The sequence below is a fragment of the Helobdella robusta genome, assembly GCF_000326865.2.
Source record: "Helobdella robusta unplaced genomic scaffold HELROscaffold_15, whole genome shotgun sequence".
Classification (NCBI taxonomy): Eukaryota; Metazoa; Annelida; class Clitellata; order Rhynchobdellida; family Glossiphoniidae; genus Helobdella; species Helobdella robusta.
This window is the reverse complement of record NW_008703839.1, coordinates 3,642,194-3,662,033: the sequence shown is the minus strand read 5'-3', so window position 1 is coordinate 3,662,033 and position 19,840 is coordinate 3,642,194. Positions and strand designations below refer to the sequence as shown.

At 31.8% G+C, this 19,840-nt stretch overlaps 1 protein-coding gene across 1 annotated transcript in view; it reads left to right on the top strand.

Annotated features, from left to right (window-relative positions):
- Window positions 1-10,973: 10,973 nt before the first annotated feature.
- Window positions 10,974-19,840, top strand: part of HELRODRAFT_128997 (hypothetical protein) — a gene marked incomplete at both ends in the record, with an annotated part of 57,920 nt that continues 49,053 nt past the window's right edge. Inside the window, one exon of the mRNA XM_009015318.1 lies at window positions 10,974-11,049. Within this exon, the coding sequence (XP_009013566.1) occupies window positions 10,974-11,049 (76 nt within the window). The remainder of the gene's footprint in view (window positions 11,050-19,840) is intronic.

The following is a 19,840-nucleotide window of genomic DNA, read 5'->3' as shown; positions in this document are numbered from 1 at the left end:
CACCAACCAACCACGATTTAAACGACAACAACAGCAACATCTAACAACTTTAAAACTAACATCAAAACATCTATAATGCTTGAAACCTAGCTTTATAATGTTTGTATGATCATATCACATTAAAATACTATCACAACATCGTCAGCTTCATAGAAATCTACACCAACTAATCAGTAACGATATTATTAATAACAGCAACAACACTAACAACACATTCAGTGACATCAATGAACTCAGCACGCCTCAAATCAGACCTATCAAATTACCAATATAAAATTAATCACCTAGCTCAATGGCAGCATATGATACACACTCACAAACACACACACGCACGCACACACACGTATACACACACACGTACATACATGCATGTATACGTATATACACACATACATAAATACAATTATATATTCGTACACACAAAAATGGTGATACAAATATAAACGTACAAATTTTTTACAAAAATATGTAGCCGAACGAATTGACATTCACAGTACAGTACATGTGTGTGTATAAGGGAAACAGCGTGAATCAATTAGATTCGTTTCTTTCTTGATTGATGGCTAAGAGCAGTGTTCGGATTTCTTTTCATTATTCAAGGTGACCGATAAATAAAAAACTGGACCTACAAACTTTTTCACATTTTATATCAATTTTCACAAAAATTATTTTACATGTTTATTTATTTTTATTTAAAATTACACGGATAACTTATTTGAAAATATGTAAAATTTCAGCGTACATGCAGCACAAATTGAAATTTCTTCTTGCCTTTGAACCTGGCTCAATGAGCAGCATATACTTTTTTTTTTCCATCGGAATGATTTACTGTACCGTAACTTCTACAATTACATAATGATTATATTTTCCGTGAAATTACACCAATCCATAGAAGCATCTTACTAGACCATCCTGACATGAACTCACCTTGATATAACACACATCGTCACACCACACCAAATACACCACACCACACTACACCACACCACAACACACCACACTACACTACACCACACCACATCAGATAGTTGCGTCGTCGCAAAATCATATTACATTACATACATAATGTAATGTGTCTTTATCATTTACTCAATTTAGTTTTCTCTTTTATCAGTCATTTAACTAACTTACTAAGTCATCTGCTAGTCTAATAATTAATTAATTAATAATTTAATTACTTAATTAATTAATTTGTTTGTTTTTATAAACTGTAGATCATTACCTTATTTTACTTGTTTGAATGCTTAAACATTTCTTCTCCGTTATTTATTTTCCGCTATCAGTTTCTGCGTTTGTCAGGCTCTGGTTTTTTAAAGGATGATAAAAAAATATATTCCCATAAAAATCACGTATCATCGTATCCCAATAGCACCAATCCATCATATGGCGGCGGGCACATCATTATAACGTCACGTCATCAAATTAACACGTCATACATCATTTTAGCATGTCACATCCATCTCTTCCATCTCATTTTAAAAAATTCAAGAATTCAATTTCAAGTTTTTATGCGTTAGAATATTTCTACGTACGTACATGTAGATATTTAATTCCGTATTGTATAATAAATTGAATACAAAAATTATTATGATAAATTTTTTTCATTTTTATATATACAAAAAAACGCGCATATTGCTGTGATTTGTAAAAAAATTTTTAAATTTATCTAGTTTTTTTATAAAAAAAAATATTCAAGCGATCACTATTTGAAAAAAGCTGTTAATATGTTGTAATTAGTAATTATACATCTGTTTTTTATTTCCAAATAATTTTTTTCATAAGCGTTCAGTAGTAAGTTATTTTTATTGTGAATTTTCAACAATATACTTCAATTGCCACAGTTCACATGGATGGATGTGGCCAGGCTTGATCAAATGTTGATTTATAACGTTGCTAATGCTAATATTAAATATTTTTCGTTGGCTGGTTGCGGATGTTTGGGTTATTTTGTTCGTTTTGTTGTTGGTAATAATTTTTTTGGATTTTGTTGTTGTTTGTATTTTGTTGTTGCTGCTGTAATTCCTACGTTGTCTTGTGTGTGTCTTCGTTTTTTTGTCTTCCTTGTGTGTTTTCATTGTTGTTGTTGTCGTTGTTGTCGTCACTGTTGTCGTTGCTGGCGTTGATGTTGTTTTGTAGATGGGTATAGAGTTTCGTTAAGATCTTCATGTTTCTAACTTACTCGTAATAAATTATTCAATTATAAAAATTCTTTCAATTTTTCTGATTTGTATCTATTTTTATTTTCGAATCATCTGGAATTATTTTTTGTTTTGCGCGAAAAATAATTTTTTATTCTAATTTTTGAAAAATTTTTACCGAACACGGCGTAATACTGAGTATCACGCCATTAAATATGCATCATAAGTAAGACCGACCGAAATGGGAATGTTTATTTCTTTGATGATATGTGCTTGTACGTATTCTACTCTAGTGGTTGGACTTGTCTGGGACTTTGCATATTAGTGTGGTTTATGATGCATTTTTATAACTTCGGCTGATGTGTTATGTTATTTTAATACGTTATAAAGTCATTGTAATGTTACATTGTTGGTTTGTACATTGTTTGTACGCATTAATTCGCCAAATTAATAATTCTATCTCTTTTTTTTAACAAAGAAATTTAATTTAAGAACATTGTTATAATACTTTTTCAAAATATATGGTAAAATATACAATTGATATAGCAATAGTGTATAAAAGTGTTTGAACATTGAGAAATGAACAAGGTGAAAGATTCCTGCAGTGCTTACTGATTTATCATTGCATGTGAATATGTTCACTAACGCTCATATCCTATCATTGATTAAGTAGAATACTCATTCAAATTAATATTTAACTAATTATGCAATTATTTCATTTAATTACTCAATTTAAAGTTATAGTTAAATGATCAGTTAATATATTAATCGCTTCAGAAAGGGGCAGTTTAAAATCTAGCAATGATGTTATTAATATTCATGTAATAATTAAAAATATAATTCAATTGAGTAATAAAAATTACTTTTAAAAACTTGTTCATCTGATTGTAACATGTTTTACGTTTACAATGATGATTTTACGTGTAAAGATAACTTGCCTGTCTTAGTTTGATTTCAATATTTATTATAGATAGGAAATAATTACATCGGCTCTATGAAACGATCACATTGTGATAGGTACCTTCTAATTCATACCTTTGAATCTTGCTGGATATCAAACTTTTCTTGTCAAGAATGGAGTAGAAAGTAGACAAGAAAAAAAAACAGAGAGAGAGAGCGAGAGAGAGAGAGAGAGAGGGAGGGAGAAAGAAATAAAGAAAAAAGGAGAAGAGAGAAAGTGGGGGAAGGGAAAGAAAAAGATGGTAAGAGAAAGAGAGAGAAAAGCGAAAAGATAGAAAGAGAGAAAAATTGAGAGAGATTGGAAAGAGGAAGAAAAAAATAAAAGAAAAAATTGAGAAAGGAATGTAGAGAAAGTGAAATGAGAAATACATAAACAAATGCAGGTACAAATTATTATTAAAAACCCCCAATAAACCGTGAGCGTAATTAACATCTGATTAAGACAACAGAGCATATGAAAAAGTGAATGATGATTGACATTTATAATGATAATATAATTAGGTAGTATAGCACTTAATTGTTTAATTAATTAACTAATTTCAACTTAAATTATAAAAATAACTAATCAAAAACGTCATATAATAGACCAGCTTCGCAATATTTCCAAATAAAGTCAACGACAGTTAATATTTTTGTTTAACTGAATCTCTAATCCAAGACCCTAGTTCAACATTTGTGATATCATCGCTATCAACATAGCCATAACTATCATTTTTCTCAGCAGCTACATAAATATCAATTTTCAAATACACACACAAACAAAACACGTACACACAACCATACATTTAACAACACGTGTACACACACACACACCACACACACACACACACACACACACACATGCTTATATGTTATATACTTATATTATCTATAGTTATATATACGTATATCAGTTCAACACAAAGCAAAATAAAATTTCATTCGGCTCTCTTAATACTTTGAGATGATGATGAATGGGTGTGGAAGAATATTTGGTTGGTTGATTGGTTGGTTGAGTAGTTAGTTCGCTGGTTGGTTGATTGATTGGTTGGCTGGTTGGTTGGCTGGCTATTTGGTTGATTGATTGTTTGATTGGTTTAATGGTTAGTTGACTGGTTGGTTAATTAACTGGTTGGTTGGTTGGTGGTTAGTTGGTTGGTTGACTAGCTGGTAGAATGATTAGTTTATTTGTTTGTTGGTTAATTATTGGTTGGTTGGTTAATTAACTGGTTTGTTAGCTGGCTATAACGAATATTTGAATTGATTATTGTTTTCATTATCAAAGTTTTCATTATTGTCGTCTTCCATACTAATATTATTTTCATCATCGTTATCATCATCATCATCACATTCATCATCATCAACATATTATAAACACTATCTTTGTTATTACCATTGTCATCAAGTTTTTTAAAATTTTTCACTCACTCACTCACTCACTCACTCACTCACTCACTCACTCACTCACTCACTCACTCACTCACTCACTCACTCACTCACTCACTCACTCACTCACTCACTCACTCACTCACTCACTCACTCACTCACTCACTCACTCACTCACTCACTCACTCACTCACTCACTCACTCACTCACTCACTCACTCATCGGATGATTATCCAGTTTGAGAAAGTTCAAGAACTGCACGCTGTGCGATTAAAAGGTCAAGGGCATAAATCGTTTTCATTGCTTCCATGTTCAACATTTATATGTTGCTGGGTTATCTATTAACATCACTTTCACCATCATCGTCGTCGTCATCAGCATCATCTTTTTTGTAAAAACAAACTTATAATTATAAACTCACATTGTTATATACAAATCATTATAAAGCATTAACGCTCGTGCATAAGAAATTTTTTATAAACTTACATACCATACAGACACCTTGACACGCACACACACAACCACAGAAGCACACACACACGCACACACACAACCACAGAAGCACACACACACGCACACACACAACCCCAGGCAGATGCACGCAATTTGTTGAGAGTCAAATTCATCAGAAATGTTTTAAAATTGATGGTCTAGCAGTCGAGTGCGTTCACTTCACAATTTCAAAAATGATGGGAATTTTCGTTGCGAAGTTTCTTCCTAACATCTGGACCCTAATTTACCAGAAATTAAATTTTCGAAGAACCAAGTTGACATTTAAAAAGTTTTTATTTTATTGAAAAATGCGAATTTGATGGGTAACGTTGATGGCTAGAGAGGCTTCCTTCATTGAACTGGTTCTGGAATTCAAAAAAATTTGCAACACACGTTTATCACATTAACTATCCCATTAATCAGCCATGCTGCTTGCGAACACCATTCTTGTTTAGTAGCGTTTTTTGTTCACATAAATTTTTTATATACAATGTTCACATTCATGGTTCTCATGTTTTGTTCACATTTGTTGTTCTCAGAAGCGTATCTAGTTGATGTTATTACATGTTTTCAGGTGAATGACATCATGGCTGCCAGTGTGCAGCAGTAATCATTACTTTCCGTGTTTCTTAACTACTTTGTATATATTTGTGAGTTCTCCTCAATCGTACGTTGCTGCTAACAGGTTGTTGCTGAAAGTATTGTGTTTATTTTAGCAGTTCAAAAAGTTTTAAAAATAACTGTTTTAAATTATTGTACATAATGACATTACAAAGACAACGAGTCATATTTAAAATCATTGTTTAAAACACATCCAATCTCAACATTTTACAGTATTGTAATTGCAATATATTTCTACAAAAAATTACAACAAAAAACTCATGAGAAACAAAGAAGGGTGAAACAAAATAGTTGAAAATAATTTTGAAGCTTTTGCTGCTAATTAATCAGTTGAATTTTTATTTGAAAAATTCTTGTGCGAGGTGGATGATTGATTTGTTCACCCAAACGAACAAACAACCAAGTAACTAAGCAACCATGTAACCGGCCAACCAACTAGCCAGCCAACCAACCAATCGACCAACCAACCAACCAACCAACCAACCAACCAACCAACCAACCAACCAACCAACCAACCAACCAACCAACCAACCAACCAACCAACCAACCAACCAACCAACCAACCAACCAACCAACCAACCAACCAACCAACCAACCAACCAACCAACCAACCAACCAACCAACCAACCAACCAACCAATCAACCAACCAGCCAACCAACCAACCAACCAACCAGTCAGCATCGTCCATGCATGCAACTTTTGTGTAACTTAAGCGAAACACCTGAATGTTCACATGAATATTTGTGGCTATCTGGGGAACGAAGTTGAAATTTGTTGTTGATAAATATTTCACTGGAGGCATAAAATATTTATTTGAAAAATATTTTAAATTTGTTAAATTCTTCAACGTTCAAAAACTGGAAAATAAATAGATAAAAAATTTTTTTTTAAATCATCCGGAAGGTTTTAGAAAAGGCGAGCATGGGATTGCATACAAGCATGAAATGAAAATGCACGCAAAAGCTGTATCAACAACACCGCCAGACCAACACATATTTTATATGCATTCGTTACACAGGTGCATGAATGTTTTAAAGTTTAAGACAGAATATATTTGAACCTGCTATGGAGAAATCTGGTGGTCACTTTTAACGTATGAGCTAAGTTGCCTTACAATGAAATGATGAAATGTACAGTGGTGGTGCTGACGATGGTGATGACAAAATATTACCAATGACGACTTGACGTTTGTGGGGATACCGTGGGACATGCCATAATAATGAAGCAAATGGTGACGCATCATACAAAAAAGCTGGCTGGCTGGCTGGCCATCCTACAACTTCACAGCTACATTCATCCATCGTATCTATTTTATTCATTCCATCTATCTTCCTTCTATTTTATCCATCTTTCCATCTCATCTATTTTGTTGGTTTCATCCAGATTCATTCATCTTTCCGCCTCATCCATCCTTCCATCCCACATGTCAGCATCGATGGATGGCGGGTGCGATATGCAAATTCGTTCACAAAAAAATATCGCTCGCATCTCATTAAGTCGGATGACGCGGGATGAAAATATAAATGCCTATGACGTACCATCTGACGTCATATTAAGACATGTCGTTTAATTGTTTGCACATCTTATTACGATTCTGCCTATGCAATCATGATGCTGTGTGTGTGTGTGTGTGTGTGTGGTTGTTGGCCATTCCTGTAACAATGCTTTATTGTGCGGTTAATGCAGGGTAGAATTTCTAATGAAATCATAAATATATGGACATACATGATAAAAAAATTAAAAAATAATATATATATATGTGCGTGCGTGCGTGTGGTTTGTGTGTGTAAACAGACGAAAAAACGAACGAAAAAACGAACGAACAAACGCTTTTCCCATACAATGTGTGTGATGCGTGGTTTTAATGAGTATTTATATACGCTGTGTGTATTTGTCGTTGATACTGTTGTAAGCTGTAACGCTTATTACTGCAGACACCGATGTTATAACTTCAATAATCTCTATATATTTCCAACACCAGTGTTGTAGCTTCCAACGATCGTCAAGTGTTCGTTATTCCGTAGGCTCAAGATTTCAGATAGATGAATACAACTGCTTCAAACGCAAACTTTGTAGAACGTTTATTTGAATGCCAACAGTAATAGAAACACTAAACCAGGTAACCAAATAAATCACAATTACGACTTCACTTCAAACCTCGCTAGAAACCTTGCTACTCCTACCCCATAAATAAAAAAGATTCTTAAAACCCAAATATTACAAATACTCCGAAGATAACGAATAATCAAGATAACAATAATTAATTGAGAGCAATTGTATAGCGCAATTCAATCTTTCCCGTGGTTGTAACCATACTTTTGAAGCAAGTGCACAAGAGAAAGTGACCTACAACATTTTTTAACACGTCTGTATGCAGTATTGCACACTATAATATGTATTTATAATTACAAGGGAAGCTGTAAATGAATAAAAATAAATGAAACAAAATTGTGAATATTAATGGTTTAAATTTATTAATGGAAATAGCTTTTAAAAGTTTTTGAAATGCCCATCAATAAATAAAAGCGTTCTGGCATAATTTAAAATAATGACGAAAGGTGAAATGTTAAATGGCGCTATTACGAATAATAAATATATATACATTACACGACGAATTGTGTGAGGATGATAAAAATTTTTGTTCAATACAAAAACATATACCTACCTTGTAAAAACAATGCTTTCTACCCAGTATTTTATACCGAACACAATACAAGTGGCTGTAAATACTGAATACACAAACAAAACTGCTTTGCACTTGTAGTGTAAACTAATCCTCAATTCATTCTTGAATATTAACATATAAGAAACATTTGCTAAAAATTTCTGATTTACGTAACTGACTGATGATGCAAAAACTTTATAAGATTCTTATTTATGCGAAACCAACGGTCGCACACCTCCTAACCAGCTAAGTTCATTTTTTTCACACGGGCTTGATTTATGAGGAAACATTTTTTATATCGTTATATGCAAAAAAGTCGTAAATCGAAAAAAATATGGACAAAAATTAAAAATTTATGGTAAAAATGATCAAGCATTAAGTTCGGGCAGTTTCGATTGTGAGATTATGATGCTTGATCATAAGTAATGCCCCAGATATCTTTGCAATGTATTTATGTATCTACGTAACTTTGCATCTTTGTATATATCAAATATGTATCTATGTATTTTTGAATCTATGTGTATAGGTATCAATTTTCAGGCAAACAAACACATCTGACACAGATTTCTTTCCATTCGCGTGCAAGTGGTTTCTAACGCAGGCAAGATTGCTTAGGACAAATTTAATTGTTTACATTATGAAAAATTGTTACACATTTTTGGAGGTTTTCATTTTATTCTTTAAATTCTATCATCTTGTTAAAATCCTTCCTTAAAATGTACGCTCTATGTTTGTCGTTATAAAAGCGTTATAATTTGTGATAGACAGCAATTAAGCACGGATAAATGTATATATATAACATATGTGCGTGTGCGTGTGTGTGTGCAAACATATTTCATATAAAAAACATCAACATATACATTTATTCATCTATATACATATATACTGTGAGAAAACTTAGGCGTAGGTATACTTATGCAAATTCGAAAGTGTGAGTGTGTATATGTGTGTGTGTCTGTGCGTGTGCGTGTGTACATTTTATATTAAAGTAACATATAAAATAGACCGCACCGTAGCGAAAATATGATGCATTGTTATTCCTATGTTCTGTACCTCTACATATGCATCAGTAACATATTTACCGGGCCCTCAATCAATACGTTTGCACATAAGCAGACTAATTTTTTTTTAAAACATATATACCTAGTTACATTTATGCATGCATAAATGAATTGATACGTATATAGGACGAATAGCATACTTGGAATTAAACATCTATACAATTTATATGCATGCATGACATCAAAAAATGAAAGGATCTTATGAAGAAGGTGCAACAACGATCTGAAACAAGGTGGTTGGTGGTATATATCGGTAGGCAGTGACGACTTTGTCTCAATGATATGCTCGTATGTTTTCAAGCTGCATGGCTATTTCTACGTTTGATTTATTTTTTCCTGATATTTTGTGATTTTAAGTAATTTTTTTATTGTTTAATTGTAATACAAATTTTAAAATATGAAAATTAATTTGAAATTTGTAATAGATTTATGGAAAATTAGTTCGAGCTGCATCAGTAGTTGAGTTGGTTTTGTTTGTAAGTGTAAAATGTATAAGAGCTGTTGATGACATTCAATAAGGATTATAAATATAAGTTAATTTCAACAGTACACATTAACAGCAGCAACAACAAAACAAATAATAATAACAACAATATAAACAACGAAATCAACAACACATAACTGCTAAAACACCAAACCGTCACCCAACCAGCTAACAATAGCATCAGCACGTGCAAGATATTGTTCACCCTAAAATATAACTCTAACAAATCAAATAATTCAGCCTAACATAGCCTAACATAATCAGAAAATAACTGAATTTTAACGCCAGTCACTACAGCATAAAACGTTTTTACTGGACAACACAAACAAGATTACATTACAAAGAAATTATGCATTGCAACAATAATAAGTTTAGAACTAGTTCTTTTTAAACGCAAGAATTTAAAACTGAAACATTAACAACTGCTTTGGAGTGGATTGATTTTACTATTAACAACATGCAATGTGTGGATTTTTTAATGTTTTGAAGTTTTTATTTGCAACCGCTTAATTAAATTTGATCGGAGCAAGTTAGTTGGTTTGAATGTTTCAAATGAAAAACTATGTTATTATTATTCATCAGTTTGAATTTTTAAATTTTGTAAACTTTTAATTTTTTTCAAATACTTATAGAGTTTGTTTACAAAAAACTTTTTAAAACTTTGAAAAAAATTGTTCAAAGTTTTTCAACATTTTGGTTCATAAACATCGTAACAATTATTTCTTCAACTACAATTTTCATAGTTTATGTTGCAACTTGAATATTTTTTGTTTCTATTTTGTTTGATCTTTGATAATTTCAATTATAGTTATGTCGGGCCAGAAATATTTTTCATTTTTTGTTTTAGTTTTAATCAGCAATTTATTTACTTTATGTATCATGCTACTGTCCTCACTGCATACAATTAATTTCGCAAATTTTACATTTCAATGTCTCCAATATATTTCTATGCATGCATGCATCCATCTCTCTCATCTTCAAGTTCACTTTCATTGCCATTTCCTATTTCATCTTCCATAAATTTATATTTGGCCTCTATCTTGGCTCTATCTCCATCTTCATCTTCATCTCCATCTTATCCTCATTTTTATCACCTTCAACATAACTGGTGATATCACTATCGACTATAATCCTCATCCTCATTCTCATCCTCATCTTCTTCCTTATCATCAACCTCTTCCTCAGAATGCCAGGGCGGAAGGGCTTGTTGGCGCCACAGAACAACTTCCTGGACACGATCGCCACACGATTTGATGGAACACGTGAGTCCTTTCATGTTTCTTTTGAAGCGTTTATTGTTTAATCACGTTTTATTCCAATTCACATATGCGGCTGTTTATAAAATGTATGTGTATACTGTTCATATTTTAATGAATTATGATGTTGGCCTCACCCTGTTATGCAGTAAATGCAACTAGATTTCTGCCAACCACACTTAACATTACTTCGTAATGTCTTTATTCTTGGGTGTCCCTGTCCATATTTTTGTTAAAACCTCCAAGTGATGCAACACAAACAAGCCATTAAGTATCTAAGTTGTTTTATTTTTTACCTTTTTTACTTGAAGAACAAAAAAATTATTTCGGAAGTTTTTTTTTTGATCAGCAATTATTTTCTTTAGTTTAAATGTTACAGAAGTAGCAACATTAAAATATTCATGAACTTCAATGCATAAAAAATGATTTTCGACTTTGTAATTCTATGATGCCTCTTCTGGTGCATCGTATGCACGATGTTCAGCGTTCTTTAAAATTCATTGTTTTTGTATGCACTCAACGATAATAACATTTCATTGAAAAATATTTCACTAATGGCGGTTGCTATGTAAAAATGGATAATTTACAAAATTTTTAAGACATAAAAAATTAAATATTCAACATAAAAATATTTACTGTTTGGTAAAAATAATTAATCGTAACTAACTGAAACTACGTACGTATAGAAGGTTTAACAAACAGCCTCTCTTAAACCTCTATACATCAAAGTGTTAAATTAAATGTTTATTTTCTCGTGGTAAAATATTCATTTTTCTGTATAAAAATAATCCGTGAGCGAATGAAAACACGAATGAACAACCAGCAAAAACTTCTTAACTACACGGAAACGCAATATAACAATAGAAACCATAACAGCAAGAAAAATAACAATAACCCCAGAAAAAACATTAACAGTTCAGTTCGTTCTAACAACATCAACATAAACAACATCTAAATAGACAACATCAACATAAACTACATCAACATAAACTACATAAACATAAACTACATCAACATAAACTACATCAACATGGTAGCGGTAAAAACAGCCAGAAAAGCAAAGCAATAAAATGCTTCCAACGAAAAGAATTGAAACACCAAAAATATTTGTGTAAACATTCTTTTTCATCTTACGCACGTACGCAGTACTTTTCATCAAAACAATCTACACGTGTAAACACAGACAGACACACAAACAGACAGACAGGCAAAAAGACAAACAAGGATAAAAACGAGCGGGTAGACAAACATACTTCTGACATGCAGACAAAGGTAAATAAATTAATAAGTGAACATACATGTATCTAATAATTTAAAAAAAAAATTAATAAACAAAACGTTTACAAAATACTTAGCCAGTCAGTCATTCAAGCAAACGAATGGACACAACTGTGCAATGCATGCATTAATTTGTACGTTCAAACAACAAATGAATATAATACATAAACATTACATACATTTAAACAATTAAACATATACAACGTACAAATAAATGAATACTTACAAGGGTGAGATCGCTTCACTCAAGTCCCAACTTTCATGCCATATGATTTCTAAATGACTTTAAGTAAGATTTTTCTATTGTATTGCATATTGTGGTATTTTGGCACTGTGGTCTTGTTTTCAGTGTAAAATCTTACATTATAATGGCGTGCATAATATGTTTTTCATTAATCTTCATTAATGTTCAGTGGCTTTTTCGATTTACGTTGACAAAAATTGAAGTAGAGTTAATTTAAACGATGTTTAGAAGACGAGAACGTTAGCAATGTAGAAGTTGTGCACTTGTGGCACCGTGAAAATATTTTTCTTTCAAAGTGTTTACTAAATCATCCATAAAAATAAATTTTTTTCGTTAGTATAAAATATCACGGTTAAAAAACGCGAGATTTTTGTTTGATATTATGAAGCTAATTCATCATGCATCTGTTCGGTTGGATGGTTAAACAGTCAGAACACACTGAACATGCCATGTAATTATTTGCTGTCGATTCAAATTTGCAGAGCGAGAATGGCGATGAAGTTGCTGATGTTGTTGTTCTTTCAATGTAGAAGTTGTTTTAAAATGTCGTTAATTGCTTGTTGCGTCAAATTGGTTGCTGAGGTTTCATCATTTAAAAGTTGCAACTGTTTTCTGCATGCGGTGGTCTTAAGTATTTCGTTTGTGGATAAATGAAACCTTCAGTGAATCTCGCTTTCAGAAGAGCAGAGGTTGAATTGGGAAGAGAGGTTATGCACTTTTAACGATAGTTTGATGGGCAATAAGTCACCACTAACATTTCAAAAATATCTCGCCAACGTTGCGCCATATTTTCGCGATTTTTAGTGCTTTCGTGAAAAAAAACATTCAGCTGGATTTGGTTAAATGTCATTTATTCTTAAGTTGTCAAAGAATATATATAATGGAATGGACGTATACATCGGAGTGATTTATTGCTTCTGTCGTCTCTGATAAAATTCAGTTCGCTGATGTTGTGGCTTGAAGAATATTCTCAATCCTGTTGTTTGTTTTTTGTTGTAGTGTATTGTAGTGTATTAATGCGATGCGATATTGATGTTATGTTTTATTAATATAATGTAAGTTTACGTGATATGTGATATGACTATGATAATGATTGCATGCTGATGAAGTTCTAGAGGTGTGAGTTATTTTAATGATGCATTCATTGATCAACGTAAACTGATGTTTTATATTTAGATTTATTTTTGTTTAAACGACATCAACAAAACAATTTGTAATTTATTTGTAACGTGACATGCAGTTTCAATTGTGTCGCCTAATTTTTATCACAACAACCACATTCTCGTTCCGCATCGTATCGCTTTTTATCCATTCTTCCGTTGTTATTCTTCTCGTGTTTCTTATTTCTCGGTAATGCGTTTAAACAAAATAGTTATTACATCCATCAGACTTCCAGGTCAAGTGTTTCCACGTTGGAATCTTTTCACATTATGCTACGTTATCAAAGTGCATTCCAATAAGTTTCTTCTTTTAGAGATAATAAATTGAAACGTTTTAATAGCGGGCATAAAAGATATTTTTGTGACAAAAAGGTCGGGCGATAACGTTTCAAAATAGATGTAATATTTAATGCTTTCTGCGCTGTTATGTACAACGCATTCTTTCAAAATTCGGTAACATGAAGTGAAGATGCATGCGTTAAATTTTTACTTTGAATATTTTTTTATAGCTTGTAAACATACTTTACATATACTACTTTAAATGTTGAATATAAATACATTAATATATATATATATATATATATATATATATATATATATATATATATATATATATATATATAATTTGACTTAACAGATGGAGCTATAAGAAATCAGAAGCACAAATTTATGATTTTTGGTTTTTTCCATTTCAACGCTTCCAGCATCCACCTAATTGCAATCTCCATTTGCATATATTGCTTTTCAATTCAACCGAGGAAATATTTTAGGTAAAAGGTAAAAAGATTTCTTTCTGCTTGAAAATATCTTTTTTACATGATTAAACCTTTTCAATATATTTTTTGTTTTGAAATTCATTATTTTGAATTAAAATTATTCAAGGTGTTAATTTAAATTTATTTATCAATTTTTCCGCCTGCTTTCAACTTCTGTTATCTGCTTTTGCAGGTTTTTACTTTTTTGGCTTCAGAAAGGCAAATTTATAAGTGCGCGCGGGCGCGCGTGTGTGTGTGTTTGTGTGGGCGATGTGTGTGTGCGATTTGTGTGTGTGTGTGTGTACAGTTTGTGTGCGTTTATGTGTGTTCATCAGATCATAAAAAGTTTCTTCTTTAAAATTCCTTGACAGTTTGATGTGTTAAATTATTTTGCACTCAGAAACATGTAGCGGAATCACGTAATATGACATGGTACGCTCTACGAAGTACGTACGATGTACTTCGATATCATATGAATATGAGAAATGACATCGTAGTTCGTACTAGTGCATGGTCCTGGCAATTGAACTAACAGGAATTTATTATCATCGTCAATTTATTAAACCGATTTGCGGTAAACTTATTTTATGATGAGAAATTGAAATTAAGCAACACGTGAAATTTCATTTTGTTTGCATTCTTTAACAATTTTTATTTAATTTAATTTGTTTTTCTAATATCAAATACACAAAATATCACTTTTGGCACTTTAAACAGAGTTTCTTGTTCACACCAAAAAATAAGTTGTAAACATACTAATTTCTCAGACAAGGTCCACACTAATATAATAAATCTCGATTAACGTGGCAACCCACCAAAACTGGTACCTCCCCTAAAATGGCAACCTACTTAATGTGGCACCATACCTAATGGGGCTCTCCATCTCAAATAACCAAATGCCACAGAACAAATGTGACCTCTTTAGCAAGGTTTCGATTGAAATTGAAAAAAGAATAAAATGTTGGATCCTCGAAGCTCTGATGTTTTTATTGTTTCATGCATCTCATATTTTCTTTTTTCCACGTACGCAACAGGCACTTTATTAAGAAACTATAACACCATTAATCCCACACATACGAATGTTTATCTATTCATTCCACCTACATACCGAACCTACATATCTTCTTTTAAAAAACTCCCACAAATCTTTCAAGCAAAATCATTCATAACGTTTTCATCATCTTATCACATATTTTCATTTTGCACAAACTCAAAAGGGCTTTCATTTTTCGTTGATAAAGTTGCTTCTGTCTACTTGCGCGCACACATATGTGCATACATTTTCTGTACACCAAGTTAATGCATTGCAACAGAAGTAAATTTGGTCATTTGATTAGCTACGGACTAGATGAACATTACATTTCGTACATTCTACATTTTAAATAGGCCTAAGTTGGAGTTACAGGAAGTTGTTTGAAGTCATTCATGCATGCAATTTAATCGCATCAGCAACTCTGTCCTGCAACAATATGCAACTGCTGCTGCGGTGTTGGTCCCTATTATTTGTTTCTACATTTTTTTCTCTCTAACGAAGAATTCTAACGCTTTCATCATCAACGAGTGTTCAAAAAAAGTCAACTTACTCAATATTCCTAAACCATATTCAAAATAATTTTTACTGAAAGGTTCAAAATTTGCTCTTCTAGTTATCGATAGATATTTATAAGCATATTTATTTAAGATTAATTTATATCAATGAATACATTGACCTCCACAAATGCGTGCATGTTAGCTGCGGACAACAGGGTATGTATCATATCATGAAGAGCATGTATCATATCAAGAGAATGTATCATATCATGAGCCTCTAAGCAACAACACGTTTTGATCATTTATTATTTTATATAGCATTATCTACCGTCAATAGCCGAGAGGATGTTTAATACAAGGAAATTTATTTATAAAATGATGATGTTTGTTACATTATATAACACACACATAAACACCCATACACACACACACACACACACACACAAACACACACACACAAACAGGTAAACACACACACACCCATAAACAAACACAAAATTCTACAAATACGACGGTTTTGATTTTCGCATATGAAGACAAATAAGTTTATTATTATGAAGACGGCGATGAAGATGATGATGAAAAATGTCATGATGATGATGATGAAAATAATGAAAAAAAAATCCTTTTCCGTTTCCACTTCCTATTCAGTTCAGTTGTTGACATTTCAGCACATCAGCGCAAATCAAACTCAGGCACTAACATTAGAGGGGGTTTACATGAAGAGAGAAAAAATAACAAATGTGACAAAAAATGTTTCGCGTTCGTCTTAAAAATTTTTATCACCTGCCAATGTCATGGCAATAAAATATTTAATTCAAATTCAACTAATTTATACTCCTCTATGTTATATATTATGTGTTGAAAAACAGAAAATAAACGTTTATTGAATTCTGTTGATTTCGTTTGGTAGAAACATTGAGATTAAAGTATTTAGCAACAATGAAACTTAATTTAAAAGTAGTTAATTGTAAGACAGTTATAATTTACAATACAATATATATCACAACGTCTCCCATGTTATAACATATTTGCAACGAAAAGGTTGTTGAACATGAAAGAATATTTTTTTATTCTCTTTTTATGGCCAGTAGCAGAAGAGTTATACGTTGGTCTGTCAGTGATTAATTAATATGCTTAAGTGCTGCAAGTGATGTATGTTGCCGGGATTTCATGCTGAGTTTTATTTTGTTTTCCCGCTTATGGATACTTTCTTTTAAAATTCGACAATAAATATGTTCCCAGGACCAATATATTGGTAAATAAATGTTTTTAGTAATTGCTTCTATTTGCCATACATAAAATTTATAGTATGGCCTCCCAAACATTTTTGTCCTACAAACCTGGTAATAAAATTTTTTTGACTCTGTTTGCTTAAAAAAATGTTGATGACTTTTTGATTTCTTTGTTTATCTTATCAATAATTCATAATTTTTTTAAATTTATAATTGTAAACTGTTTTTACATCATTTCCATTTTCACCCTGGCCCGTAAAGCCCGCGTGCCACCCTCGATGATGAAACTGCTCCACCACCACGTTGGAAATACAGAATAAGAGGCTGTTTAGTTTTTTATAAATGTTTATCACATGGATGGGCCAATTTAGAGAATAGTTTAATATAGATGATTTTTTACTTTTTATTTTTCAAATTAGTTTTTATTAGTTCGTCTTTCCCTACGGTCAGATTTTTATTGCGTTTTAAACAAATTTTTAAAACCGTCTTCTTTTTTTTTTAAATTTATTCTAAATTTATCCATGAGACGCATGACAACGTAACATGCATTTATTTTGTACCACCATGAACGGTGTATATGGCTATATATTTTTTGTCTTTGTCTTTTTTTCCCAGTAAATCATTTGTCAAATTTTGATTATTCATCTACAATGTAGTATTTTTTATCAAAAATTTTTATTGGAACGGATGACGTCACAAACTCATTTCATCTGTTCATCTCACGTCCCATCACATTGCACATAGGCAAAAACATTTTTCAGCACATTTCATAAGTTTTTGAAATTTTTGTTGACCCGGAATGAAACAAAAAAATGTCCAGATGTTGGAAGCATTGGGAATGAAATAATTTATTGACGAACTATAAATAGCAAGAAGTGCAATGAGTGATTTGCTGGGAAGAGGAGTGCAGATGAGTGATTTGCTGGGAAGAGGAGTGCAGAAAGAGTGATTTGTTGGGAGGAAAAGTGCAGAGTGCTAGAATGTTTACCATTATTTCTGCAGTTTATGCGACCCAAAAAAGTTACGAGTCTTCTGTAATAAATAATAAACGATGTAAAATATAACTGTTCATGACATAATCACATACAAGTGCAAAACAAGGTTATAAACAAATCACTTGTTAAATCAGCAAAAACAAATGAACAACAGATGAACAAACCAACGAAAGAACAAGCAAGCACACGAACGAACAAACAAACAAACAAACGCACAACAAGGGAACACTTCATTTACTCCTTTGGCAAAAGCGTTGTAATGAAATGGAAAACAAACTGACAATCTAACAAATTATAAAAAGATGCAAACATTTTTTAAAAGCTCCGATTACAAAGAAAAATAAATAAACAGGAAACTGTTTTCTAAAGAGGATTAATACTACTAACTGAAATGATGAAATTAATGAATGAATGAATGGATGAATGAATGAATGAATGAATGAATGAATGAATGAATGAACGAATGAACGAACGAATGAATGAATAGAAAAATAGATCGATGAATGGATGGATGTATATACAGATAGACTGATGGATGGATAGAAAAATAAATGAATTGATGATTAAATGAAGGAATAAATAGTTGGATAGATGAATGGATGAATAAGAATGGGCATAAAAATAACGAAATAAATAAACATGCAAATGGATAAGCAATAAAATTAACATTTAGAATAAAAACGGTTAATGCTTCATTTATTACACCTAACAAGAGTGCACACTGAACTGTTATTCATATGGGGAGCAAGAACCAACGAATGAAAGAAAGAACTAATAAATGGATGAACTTATGAACTTCAAAAATGCATCACGCTATCAACAAATACCTCACACACACACAAAGAAACAATAAACAAATAGTTAAGCGATAATAATCCAAACTCCAACAACACAAAAACTTTAATATAAATAAACAATGGAAACAATAAACACAGAAATAATAACTGCGTGATTTACAGCGTAGAAGATGGGGAAAAATATTACAAAAATGCAAACATCACGTGCCAATAGGAGAAGAAAAGGCACGCTTTCTATTGAAAGTGATTAGTTAGTTGTTGTTTGCTTGTTTCTCTAACGAAGCTTATAAAAAAAATTTTTATTGCTTCTTAACATGCGAAATACTTTTTATGCTACAAATTCATTTCATTTCTAATTTTTTCCTAATTATTTCGGGGGTATTCATCATTTGGTGGGATGGTAGTGTAGTAGAAGTCATTTAGATGCATGTGTTGTGTATAATTTATAGGACATTCACTTACCAGACTGTTGTTCAAAAGTATTCAATTGTGTCAGTAAATTTGCACCATTCTCTGTAAATTTTCACTTTTCTTGGTTCGTAAATGAATTTTTTATCTTCTCTTTTTAACTTATTCCAGTTTTAAATTACTCATTCTTGAGAAATTTTAATTAATATTCCAACTTAATTCAACAATTTGTAATTATTTTGGGTTGAATTTTTTTGAATGAACCGTCAATTCAAACTTTTTTAAAAATTTCAATAATTTGTAACATTTTTATGAAGTTCAATTTTAATCTCTAGACACGGACATGTGTGTGTTCACGTTTATCGATCTTCCACTGTGTGTGCCTCCTCCTAAAT